Genomic DNA, 12,835 nt, shown 5'->3' on the forward strand with positions numbered 1-12,835 from the left:
AGGCAGAGGCAGGTGGATCTCTATGAGTTCAAGGCCAGCCTGGTCCACAAAGTGACTCCAGCGCCAAGGCTGCACAGAGAAACTCTGTTCAAAAAAACCCAAACCAAAATCAACCCCACCCCCCCAAAAAAACACCTTTCATTTCTGTTGTACATATAATTGAAATATCTGCAAAGATTTATGCAATAAGGGTTTTTGTGAGATTCTTATTAGGCATTAACTACACCTACACATTAATTACTACACCTACACGCCATTAGATGGCTGCTAAGACTATGAGCTGGGGCTGAAAGCAGGGCGACAGCAGAGCCGTCCACTGCCTCTGGCACAGGACACGGAGCAGGCTGCTCCCTGCTGCTCTGCCATGTGCCTTCTGCTCAGTCACTCAGGGAAAAGCTGCTAACTTAGCTAAGGGGTCAGACAGACTTAATTGTGGTAATTTACTATACAAAGAAACAGATTAATTTTGTAGGTCTAGCAGTAAAACAAACCTGAATCAAATCCCACATTTACCAACAGAGCTCTTGGGACACACCTGGGCCACCTGACATCAAATTATGTAAATACTTAGAGAAAGCTGTTGAAGACAAAAAAGTAAACTCTGGCCTTTAAAAAACAATCGCGCAGCTTTAAGAAGATAAGCAAACACCGTCATACTGCTCTTCACTCCCAGCGCGGCACTGCACTTACTTAAAACATTTTATAGAGTTCAGTGGTTCTGGTTCTTCACCTTTACAACTTACTCTCCCTAGAAAATCATTTGCTAGGAAGCAATTCCTAGAACAACCGCTAGGGGTAACTCCTGTGAGAGGACCACTCAACAACTCCCTTTATGAAACTGACTGGAAAATGACTATGTACCCGCCTTTACACGGGGTTAGCCTGGGCTGCCTCAGACGGTTGCTTGTGGAGTTCCTTTCCCAGAAGTCAGAATATAGGCATGCACCATGATCCTGGCAATCTGGAAAATTCTTACTCTCAGGGAAAGCAAGTGGTTGTGTGCTAACCACAACAAAACTCTAGCACTCTAAGTTAAACAAACTGATTAAAAAATTAAAGACAGAAGAGAAAGCTGGTAAGGGGTCAGAACAGAAAGGAGTGAAAATTGTATTTACAATGAGTTAAACTAACAATATGATAAAGCTTTACCCAGACCACAGAACAGCTAACGTCTTATCGCACACTCAGCGTGGTAGTGTTTATAATCTTAGTATTCAGAGGTCAGGGTGAGTAAGAGCTCACCCTCACGCACACGGAGGGTTCAAGGCCAACTGGGATTACATGAGGCCCTGTCTCAGAAAAGAAAAAAGACCAAGAATAAAAGTAAAAATTTCTTGTAATGAGCTTCAAGAAATCATTTTTAAAATGATTTTTCTTTCTTTTTTCCTTTCTTTTTCTTGTCTTGTTTTTCTTTTTCTTTCTTTCGGCTTTTTGAGAAGGGTTTTTCTATGTAGTCTTGATTGTCCTAGAACTTGGTATGTAGACTAGGCTAGCACTAAAGGTGTGTACCACCATACTGGCTAAACATGTTATTTCTAATTAGAAATCTACCACGCCATGTGGCTCCTTAAAGACACCATACAATGCTGTTTCTCTAGCTAAGACTTCCCCCCTCACCCTCTGCCTCACACAGACAAACACAGAAAGAAAAACAGACACAGACACACAGAGAAACAGACACAGACACGCAAATAGAGACAGAGACCTATGAAACCTCATATAAATAAACTGCTCTAATGCATATTAAGTTTGGGCATTTTGCGGAAGACTGAAGTATTTGAGAGAAAACAGAAGTACAGAGGTCACATGAAAACTAGTTTATTAAAAAAAATAAAAGAAAACTAGTTTATTGTGAATATGATTCTGAACAGGTGGATGTAGAGATGGCACAGCCCTGACTACCCCCACGCTGACCGCAGAGGGGAGGGGTGTCCTTCTAGTCTGCACACGTGCTGTTTCCTCCAAGTTTTCATGCACTAACTGTGAGGAACAGGAGTGGCAAAACTATGTTTGCTACCTGAATTGCCATTTTCTAGGTAGAAGACTTAAGGAGGAAAAAAAAAAAACCCTAACTCCATTTTACCTAATAGCAATGAAAATGCTTTATGACAAAAGCCTTGTCCTTCAGGCACTGTGAGGCAGATTGGTGGTGAGAGACCATTCCTTAACGTCGTATCACAGACTTTTTATTTTTTTGTTACACAATTGTGAAATACTGTTTCTCTAGTTATCATAGAATGGCCTGCAGGCACCTGCAGCCACAGACCTTATGGAGAACTGTTTGTCTATACGGATGGTACAATCTGTAGCCTAAATATGACAGCAAAATAAAGATACACGTGAATCTACAGCTTAGGAAAATGAGACAATGCCCTTAAAACTCATTGAGCGTTATACCTGAAAATCGCAAAGTGTCACATCAGTGCTGATGTCACTAGCAATTTACATGGAAACAACATGTCTCTTTGGTTATCTAGACTGAACCAAGTAGACACAAAACTAAGGCAGTGCGAGAGCTTCTTTTCTTGTGGCCAATGTATGGATCTATACGCATGTTCAGAGAGGTGACAGACAGTGAGAGCAGAAGCTGAGAGGGAAGGAGCAGGACACACAGCCTGCAGACAGTGTCGACCCCGGTCTGTGGTCACCACATCAATACTGGGCTTACTGGCCTTAGAGAGGTTTAATGGGGCAGAAAAATAGTTACTCAAGTTGTACTGTAATTCCCTAGGTTCAGCAGGGCTCGCCAAGGCCTCCGGAGCAGAGGCGGGCACGGGTGAAGGGACACTGAACAGCTGCACTTTCTAAGCGGCCTGTACATTGTACTTACCAGAGTAGCCGATCCCACTGCCTGCAGTAAATGGAATAATACAAGGATTTTTAACTTTACCACATATTTTGAGGCTTATTTAAGATTCAGACATACTGAAAACATGGCAAACTTGGCTATTATAGATAATGTTTTTAACTGTTGTAACATACTTGCTGAGTAAGGAAACAAAAGGAGCATACTGCTTCAAATTAGAAACTGATATTTATCTTTCAGAGGTAGTTAAAAGATGACACAAAACCAATTCTGGCTTTTCAAATTCAGGAAAAGAATCAGTATTAAAGTACTATAATAAAACTGTTTTCATTTTAAAATATAAATTCTATTTTCAGTAATAATTCAAATTGCCCCAATGACTAACTTGTATTACAGTATAATTTATACCTATATAGTAAACTGTGCTAATATCATGCAATAAAACACACATACTAATTAAAATAAATCCAGAAATTCATAGCATTTTAAGTTTTAGAATAGTAAAGTATTTTTAAAAAACCAAGTTTTAGAGCTAGTGGTGTAGTTCAGGGCAGAACAGCTGCCTAGCTGCAGCGGCCTGATAGTCAGCATCTCAAAATAACGTCAATTCCGCAAATTCTGATCCTCCTGAGTTACCATTACCAGACTTGCCGACTGCACCAGTCGCTTCCTCTCACAGAGCGTGCTGCCTGGGTTGACTGGCCGTCTTACCGTCTTTTCCATCTACAGATTTTGACACTTCAACATCAAAATGCTCTTGCATCTGCTGGCCCCTAAAGCAGCTGAGGTGCTCTTGCTCAATCAGGTCGCTTTCTTCCTCCTCCAGAGGCTGCCAGGTCCCATCAATGAACCACTGCCCGCGCATCACTGGCACTTTGTCAGCTCCTGAAAAGAAGGTCACAGGTCAGCCTCATGGGCGACACACAGCTACAGTTCCGCACCTCACCGCTGTCACTCCCCAGGCAGACCTTCATGACCAAATATAATCATTTAAGGTAAAAAAAAAAAACAAAAACAAAAACAAGCAAACAAACAAACAAACCAACAAAACCCAACCCGATTTCAAGCCAGGGTGTGACGTTCCTGTTAGTTTCAGTCAGGGTTTCAGTGACTCTTGCGTCTCCTGGGTGCTGCAATGACAGCTGTGACCCACCACACCTGGATAGGGGTTTGGTTTTTTCCTCCCCAGTTATCAAGACTAAGTTACACTAGACACAACGTTGCTTTAACATTAGCAAGGTAGATGAGCACCTATATATTTGAGGCCCTAAATACCCTGAGTCTGGACGTTAAGGGCTTTATGTAAGGCTCTGCTAGTACTTCAGAGCCTTATATTGATGTGACATCCCAGATCCAGTGTTTAGAAACTGTGCATGCGATGCTGTACATTTTTTTTTTTTTTTGCCATTTTATTTTATTTTATTTTATTTTTCTTTTTTTTCTTTTTTTATTAATTTATTCTTGTTACATCTCAATGTTTATCCCATCCCTTGTATCCTCCCATTCCTCCCCCCCCCCCATTTTCCCATTATTCCCCTCCCCTATGACTGTTCCTGAGGGGGATTATGTCCCCCTATATATTCTCATAGGGTATCAAGTCTCTTCTTGGCTACTTGCTGTCCTTCCTCTGAGTGCCACCAGGTCTCCCCCTCCAGGGGACATGGTCAAATGTGAGGCAATGCTGTACATTTTAGGTCATGTTGGAATATATGTGTTCTCAGGAAAAACACAGGGAAAATAATAAAGCAACTATAATAAATTCTTCATCCATTTTTGAACAAAATTATTTATTGAATAATAACATTTCCTCAATAAAACAGTTACTATAAGCCGAAGACTTTTGTTTATTTTAAACAAAGCACACTAACAGTCATCTTGAATCCTAAAAATGTTTATAAAAAAGGCAAAAACAGGACTGAAAGTATTATTGTAGCAGAGTACTTGAAGACCACACAGCAGGTCCTAGGTTCAATTCTCAGTACCACCAAAAGAGTAAAAGACAAAACAAACACCACCACCACCACCAAAACAAAAGAATGAATCAGAATAAAAGTAACGTTATCCTAAAAGTAGAAGCAAAATGAAACAAATGAACACACACACACACACATATACACACGTGCAAATAAACTATGAGCAAACTAAAACATACCTTAAACTTTTCTGCAACAGTCACACTGTCAGTCATAACAACATAGCTACTTGGAAACTGTAGGCTTTGATGAATGTCTTAATTCTGTCACTATTAGTGTATAAACTGATGACACCAACACTCCATGGTCTGCTAAGGACTTGCTGTTCATAAAGAGAGAGGCTATCCTGGAGAGGAGCTAGCGAGGCCTTGGTGTGCCATAGGGCCACAGGACATGCTGACTGGAGAGCCGAGGGCCCTTCTGCCAGAGCTGAGGGAAATGGCTCCAGAGAAGCCGAGGGACGCTGGCTTTCATGTGAGCACCGGAAAGGCTTCCACAGCTCACGCTGAGCTCACTTCTAGATTATTTGGGGTGTCTTTTGAAGTCTGCGGAGTTGGGCGTTTCCTCTGGACCTGACAGTTAGGACTTAGATTGTTAGCACAAAAGAGATACAGCTGTAAAAAGCAAGAGAGCTCTGTAACTACAGTTTCAGCTGGGAATGTCAAGGTGAAGCCCTGACGCAAAGGTGCTCACTGCTCAGTCACGTGAGCAGCCCTGCCCTGAGCTAGGCTGACAGCCCGAGCGTCACTCCTCCCAGGATCCAGACAAGCAGAAAATGGCCGGTTCCAGGTTTGGGCAGGAGATACAGAGACGCTCTTATGTGTCTCATTCTACCAGACTTGTACTACGATGTATTAAAAAGTTTATTACTGTTTCGTGGTTTGAAATAAGGTCTCACTGTGTAGCCCGGGCTGGCCCAGGAAGGCCTTGAACCCGAGGGAGCCTCTTGTCTCTGTCTTGGGCTGCTACTGTCCCGGCTCCCGTCCGGCGCTGCTGCTCCTAGCCTTGCGTTTCCTCTGCTCCTACAGAGGCTCGGCAGCCCTGAGAGTTTGGCTGCGTTAGGTACACACTGACACAGTTTCATCGTGCTATGACTTTCCACGCGGCAAGCGCACTGGTGCGATTATTGGGGAGGGAGTGGCTTGAAGTTTCCTGTTGCTATTAGCTCTGAACTTCTCCATTTGGCACTGGGATCTGCCCACTGTGCTCTACGTGTGTCTCAGACACTACAGCACAGAACTGGAGTCTGAGGATAAAGCCACATGACATTTTCTTTGGAATAAGATAATTAAAGTTTACTGATATGATTAATATGTCCGAATCCAACTCTTTGTTCTTTTATAATTGTCATCTTTATTATTCAAACTTTCCCCATGGAGCATTTATGCACCCCCTGGCCCCCCAATTCGCAAGACTAGGCAGGTGAGCATTTCCCACTCAAGCAGTTATCTACGTGTGTACATTCTCTGTTTTTTTGCTTACTTAACATTTTTTACCATTTGGTCAGTCTATTTTACTTTATTATTTTATTTTATTTTCATTTTCAAGACAAGGTTTCTCTGTGTAGCCTTGGCTGTCCTGGACTCACTTTGTAGACCAGGCTGACCTCGAACTCACATCAATCCACCTGCCTCTGCCTCCTGAGTGCTGGGATTAAAGGAGTGCGCCACCATGCCCGGCTCAGGTCAGTCTATTTTAAATGTTATCTATGACTCCCACTTATTATATATCCAATAGGTTAGTTATTTTATTCTATTTTAATTTTCTATTTGTCTAGACAGACAACAATTGCACTTATCTTCCTAATGCTGTTTTATTCTTGGATGTACATTAAAATATAATTGTTTGTGGTGTGCATCTTCTAAATTCCTGTAGGTTCAACCTGTTCACCTGATACTCCAAGGGCAGGTTAGCAGCTTAGGTTCTCAGTGCTGCTGCGCTGCCGCCTCCCTGGCCACGTCCTGCACTGTGGCGTCCTCTGCCCCTCTACAGCTCCAGAAGGAAACATGAAGCTGACTCAGAGCTGCCTGGGATCTATCTCCACGGTGCCATCTTGGGGGACCCCAGGGACACACAAGTGCACATTCCGGCCAGTACTGCACGGGCTACTTTCTAAGTTCCTCTCCCTTGTTTTTTGCCCTATGTCCATGCTCTTGGCTATTTCACTTTTTTATCAGTGGAGTTTATTTAGATTTTTGTTTGAACTTATTCTTCCTTAGACAGCTTGTTGTTAATGCCTTTGGGCTTCTGTGCTATCATAAACATTATGGTCAGAAGCAACTAGAGGAAGAAAACGCTTATTTCATCTTACAGTTTATAGTTCAAGGGAACTCAGAGCAGAAATTCAAACAAAACCTTGGAGTAACAGTGCTTACTGCTCAGCTTGCTTTCTCATACAACCCAGGGCAAGGGTGGCATTGCCCACAGGATGGGTGGACCCTCCCCAAATCAATTATTCCTCAAGAAAACACCTTGGAGACTTATCTACAGCCTACACTGACGGAGACTTATCTACAACCTACACTGACGGAGACTTATCTACAGCCTACGCCGACGGAGACTTATCTACAGCCTACGATGATGGAGACTTATCTACAGCCTACGCCGACGGAGACTTATCTACAGCCTACGATGATGGAGACTTATCTACAGCCTACGATGATGGAGACTTATCTACAGCCTACGATGATGGAGACTTATCTACAGCCTACGCTGACGGAGACTTATCTACAGCCCACGCCGATGGAGACTTATCTACAGCCCACGCCGATGGAGACTTATCTACAGCCTACGATGATGGAGACTTATCTACAGCCCACGCCGATGGAGACTTATCTACAGCCTACGATGATGGAGACTTATCTACAGCCTACGCTGACGGAGACTTATCTACAGCCTACGATGATGGAGACTTATCTACAGCCTACGATGATGGAGACTTATCTACAGCCTACGATGACGGAGACTTATCTACAGCCTACGATGAAGAAGGCTTATCTACAGCCTACGATGATGGAGACTTATCTATAGCCCACGCCGACGGAGACTTATCTACAGCCTACGATGATGGAGACTTATCTACAGCCTACGCTGACGGAGACTTATCTACAGCCTACGCTGACGGAGGTCTTTTCTCAATTAAGATCCCCCTCTTTTCAGATACGTGTAGGATTGTTCAAGTTGACAAAAACCAACAAGTACAAACTTCTTTCTCAATACAATCTTGTTATATTTCTTCCTGTTTTTACCTTGTCTCAGCGTTTGCATGTTTGCCTTTGAGTGACTCTTTGTCCTCCTCTCACACTGGTCCGCCCTCCCCAGTGTCCGCCTCCTCCACTTCCTTCACTAACCCCAGGCCCGCACTGGGGTTCAGCAGTTGGTGCTGGGACATTTTCTCTATATGGATAATTTTCTTTGATGGTTTAATTGGTCAAACTTATATTTACATTATTGTCTGACATTTTCATACACGAATACTATATTTTCATTTCAACTATATCCTCTTCCTGTTAAACTCTTAATTCATGACTCCTTTTAAAACACACACACACACACACACACACAGAGTTTGTTGAGTTCATTTGGCATTGCTCATATCTACAGATGTTTTGGGCTGACCAATTGGTATTGAATAACTTACATCTGGTTGAAGACAAATTCAACCCTCTCAGCAGCCAGTAATTGCCCATAGCTCTCCATTTCAGAGCTGCGGCGGCCTTCTGGGGTTCCCTACTATACACTGGGATCTGTGGGTGATTGTGCTTTGTGTTGACTTCTCTTCCCACTCCTCCTCAATCTCTCAGGCCTCTGTGTGCCAGTCTGTGTACTCACATGTTTGTAGCAGTGGTAGTAATTGCAGTAATTTGCTTTCTTTATATAAAAGTAATTAAAGAGTCATACCACTATCTTGTTGAAGGTGTGAGCTATGGGTATGTGGCCCTCTCTGGACTGCAATTTAGGTTTAGAGAACTGTTACTACCTTCCAGATCAAGTAGCTTATCTCCTTTAATATTAACTGTAATCTTTTTTTTTAAAACTGTAATCTTAATTATTTCTCCTGCTTCCTAAGAGCACAGTCTTAGAGAAAGCAAACCCCCTGCCCAAAGGTACACAGCTGGTGATGAAAGAACCAAGATTCCAAGTGAAGTTTGTCTACTATGGTCATTTGAGCCATCTTCAACTCTACCACACAGCTTTCCAGATAGGAAAGGCACTTGCACAGCCCTCTCTGCCGTAACACAGGTTCTTGAGTCACTGTCATGGAATAACTACTCAACACAACCCACCTGTGCTGCTCAGCACAGTGGACGCAACAGCAGCAGCTTTGGGTGGGTCATTCGTGGGAGTCATCCAAGACTCCTCTTCCTACAAGCTTTTTACAACTACAGCTCAACACTGTGCACTGTTTACTATATCTCAAAAATCATGCTCAAATTGGGCTCCATGAATAAGGCACTTGCTATGGCAGCAGGAGGAACTGGGCTGAGTGTCCAGGTGTGACTACAGGTGCCAGAAATCCAGCACGAGCCGGGCTGAGTGTCCAGGTGTGACTGCAGGTGCCAGAACCCTCAGCCCCAGCTGGGTTGAGTGTCCAGGTATGAATGCAGGTGCCAGAACCCCCAGCACTGGGGGTGGAGACAGACAGACCTTTCTATGTCCACCAACAAAGATGTGTCGGGCTCATATGTCAACAGTAAAGATACTAAGAATTTTTTTTTTTTTAAATCTTCCATAGAATGGCCTCAGACTTGTCTAGCTGAAGACAGACGGCCTTGAACTGTTGATTCTCCTGCCTCCCCTCACAAACACTGAGATACATACAGATGTGCACCACCATATCTGGCCCAGCTATTTCTCAAAAACTAAAGTATCAGTAATCTTTATAGAGCAATTGTACTTCTAGAATATATTTACAGAAATGTGCTAAACTGCTCAGAGACAATTTCAAGGTATTTCTCTTTCTTTCTTTCCTCTTTCTTTTTTCTTTAGTTTCTTGAGATGGTTTCTCTGTGTATCGTTGGCTGTCCTTGCTTTGTAGACCAGGCTGGCCTTGAACTCTCAGAGATCCACCTGCCTCTGCTTCCTTAAGGGTTGGGATTACAGGTGTGTGCCACCACACCCAGCTCAACTCCAAGATATTTATTCCATTACTGTTATACTATCAAGAGAACCACAAACACGAGGAGGTACAAGGAAAGCAGCTCTTGGTGTAGTATAAACTGGCTTTAGCCACTCTGCAAATCAGTGTGGAGGTTTTTCAAAAACTAAAAGTAGAACTCTGCCATAGGACTCAGCTATACCACTCCTGGCATATATCAAAAGGACTCTACGTACTATCATAGAGATTCTTTCATGCCAAATTTATTAGTGTTCAATTCATAATAGCAATAAAATTTAATCAGCCTAGATGTCTATCAACAAACAGATAGTGGAAATGTGATCCATACAAACAATGTAATTTTATCCAGCTGTATAGCAAACTGAAATTATGAAATTGGCAGGAAAATGAACCTGGAAAAATAAGTCAAGTAAGATAAACCAGGCTTAGAAAGGCAAATAGTACATGTCCTCTCACATGGGGAGCCTATGTGAGCATGGCTAGGGACCAGGAATCCAGGGAGGGGCCCACGAACATGGGAAAGAGGCGGTCTTGAGGAGCGGAGGCAGGGAGGTAATAAAACACGCGTGACCCCAAAGTGGAGAGCACAACACTAGGGATGTGAGCACACACATGAGGGGAAGAGGCTGAGGGGTGTGAGCACACACACGAGGGAAAGAGGCTGAGAGGTGTGAGCACACACACGAGGGGAGGAAGCTGAGAGGTGTGAGCACACACACGAGGGGAGGAAGCTGAGAGGTGTGAGCACACACACGAGGGGAGGGGGCTGAGGGTGTGAGCACACACATGAGGGGAAGAGGCTGAGGGGTGTGAGCACACACATGAGAGGAGAAGGCTGAGGGGTGTGAGCACACACATGAGGGGAGGAGGCTGAGGGGTGTGAGCACACAAATGAGGGGAGGATCCACGGGAATGCTACAGGGAAACAGACACTCAATGAGCTGATCAGAAAACAAAAAGCCACGGCCAATCAGCAACTGGATAAATACAGGATGGCGAGACAATTCGGTGCACAGAGGCACTTGCTGCTGAGTCTGAGGACCCATGTCCCATCCCCAGGACCATCCTGTAGGCAGAGACCAGGCTCTCCCGCTCTCCCGATGTTCACGTGCTCACCAGGGCACACGTGTTTCATGGCACCAGCTTGAGGTTCCTCTGTAGAAGGGGCAGCTCCTGACCACAAGGTAGATGCCACATTGCTGACTTCAGAGGGCCACATATCCATGTGTCTAACGCCACTGTGCTTCAGTGGCTTTCAAATCTAGGTGCTGTAGCATCTGGGTGGACAGACACACAGCCTGTGTGTGTATCTGAAAATGTCTCCTCACTTTGAGTTACAGTGACAATCCTGGACGCAGCTGTCCCACGACAGCTTACTCAGGACTTACACAGGAGACCTGAGAACAGGAGGCTGCTGGAGGCTAGTGCGTCAGAACTAGATGAACAAACACCACTTTGGTATTGGAAACAAACAGCATGGCAAGTCACTTTAAACTCCTTAAGACTAGGACTTTTCAGTGCTACCTGTCCAACAGCTAAGTCATTTGAAATATAACACTTGCCCAAATCATAGCTTCAAGCACCCCTGACTGTGTAACATAAAAGCATCTGGGTTTTTCCTTACTGGAAAATTATTTCAGGGTCTGTTTTCTGCTATATACTATTTATGCAAATCATGAGTGACTCTCATGTGTAGGTGCAGAAATCTTAAAGAAAAGTGACAAAATATAAAATTTGATAGAAAAGAAAAATATTTATGTATAAAAAGCTACATTAGCCACAAGTAGAAAGAAACACCTTTAGGGGGTCCTTGAAGGTGTGTTTCTGAGGCCTCACCCTCCTGTGTGCGTAGGACATATAAGATCTGAAAGACCTATACTTTGCTCAGCAGTGTGTTCTTCCAGCTTCCTTACTTAGGCCAAATGCACACCTAGAATCCTCCCTGTGCCCCCCTCCCCATTTTGAGACATTTGGGGTGTGTGTGTGTGTGTGTGTGTGTGTGTGTGTGTGTGTGTGTGTGTGTGTGTCTCCTCGACATTAGCTACTTCCATCTCCTGATTGCTGCATCAGCCTGAAGCTTCCAGCGCAAACCTCATACAGAGGGAGGAAGCCACCGCACAAGGGCGACAGGAGTGGTGGGTCCCTGTCATCCAAGGGAAGAAGAAACCAGGGAGGGTTAGAGGTGGAAAAAGACACAAAGGAAGGAAGTATAAAAGACACAGAGGACAGAAAAACAAGGTCAAAGTTGAGGGAAAGCCTGCTATTTTGAAGGCTTACTGTAAGCACACATCAAGGAACTTTGACTGTACCTTTCACAGACTCACTGCTTTAGCAGATGGCCAGACTGTTCCCACAGAGGCCTCCTTCGGCCGTCACATGTAGACTGGTTAGTGTCCCAGCTCCACAAAACCATCTCTTATAATATACCTGGGACTGTGAGGTGGCTCAGTACTGGGGAAAGGAGCTTACTGCTAAGTCTGCTAAGTCTGAGGACCTAAATTCAGTCCCTAGCAGGCTGTCCTGTACTCTCACATAAGTGATGTGACAGACAGACAGACAGACACGCACGCACACACACACACAAAGTAACAAAGAGAAGAAGGAATCCTACACTATGGCTTAGGCCTCCAGATATTCATTTCTCCATTAAGGCAGCAATTCTATCCCATGAACATTTTTATTTTCCTAACAGTGTCCAGGATTGGGCAATGGTGACGAGCTCTTCTTTGTGGCTGTAGTGTAGGCCTTGGACTCTAAAGTGCTGTGATTGTTTGGGACCTGTGGCATGGCAGAGTCTGACTCTCCTGTGCAGATCATTGTAAGCTGGCAAGAATTAGTAAGATAAGATGGTAAGTTGACATAAAGTAGCTAAACTTAGTTACCAAAACAAACTGCACCAAAGAATCTATCACTTCAAAGCCTGCCAAGCAATATACA

At 43.9% G+C, this 12,835-nt stretch overlaps 1 protein-coding gene across 4 annotated transcripts in view; it reads right to left on the bottom strand.

Moving 5' to 3' along the window:
• Ddhd1 (DDHD domain containing 1) overlaps positions 1 to 12,835 on the bottom strand; it is a 62,756-nt gene that overhangs the window by 31,128 nt on the left and 18,793 nt on the right. For 3 of the 4 annotated variants that reach the window (XM_051142937.1, XM_051142939.1, XM_051142936.1), the window contains exon 2: positions 3,518 to 3,691. In XM_051142937.1, coding sequence (XP_050998894.1) covers positions 3,518 to 3,691 — 174 coding nt within the window. Of the gene's footprint in view, positions 1 to 2,830; positions 2,852 to 3,517; positions 3,692 to 12,835 lie in introns of all 4 variants that reach the window. The other variant, XM_051142938.1, reaches the window with a different exon arrangement.

The sequence above is a fragment of the Acomys russatus genome, chromosome 3 (assembly GCF_903995435.1).
Source record: "Acomys russatus chromosome 3, mAcoRus1.1, whole genome shotgun sequence".
NCBI classification, from domain to species: domain Eukaryota; kingdom Metazoa; phylum Chordata; class Mammalia; order Rodentia; family Muridae; genus Acomys; species Acomys russatus.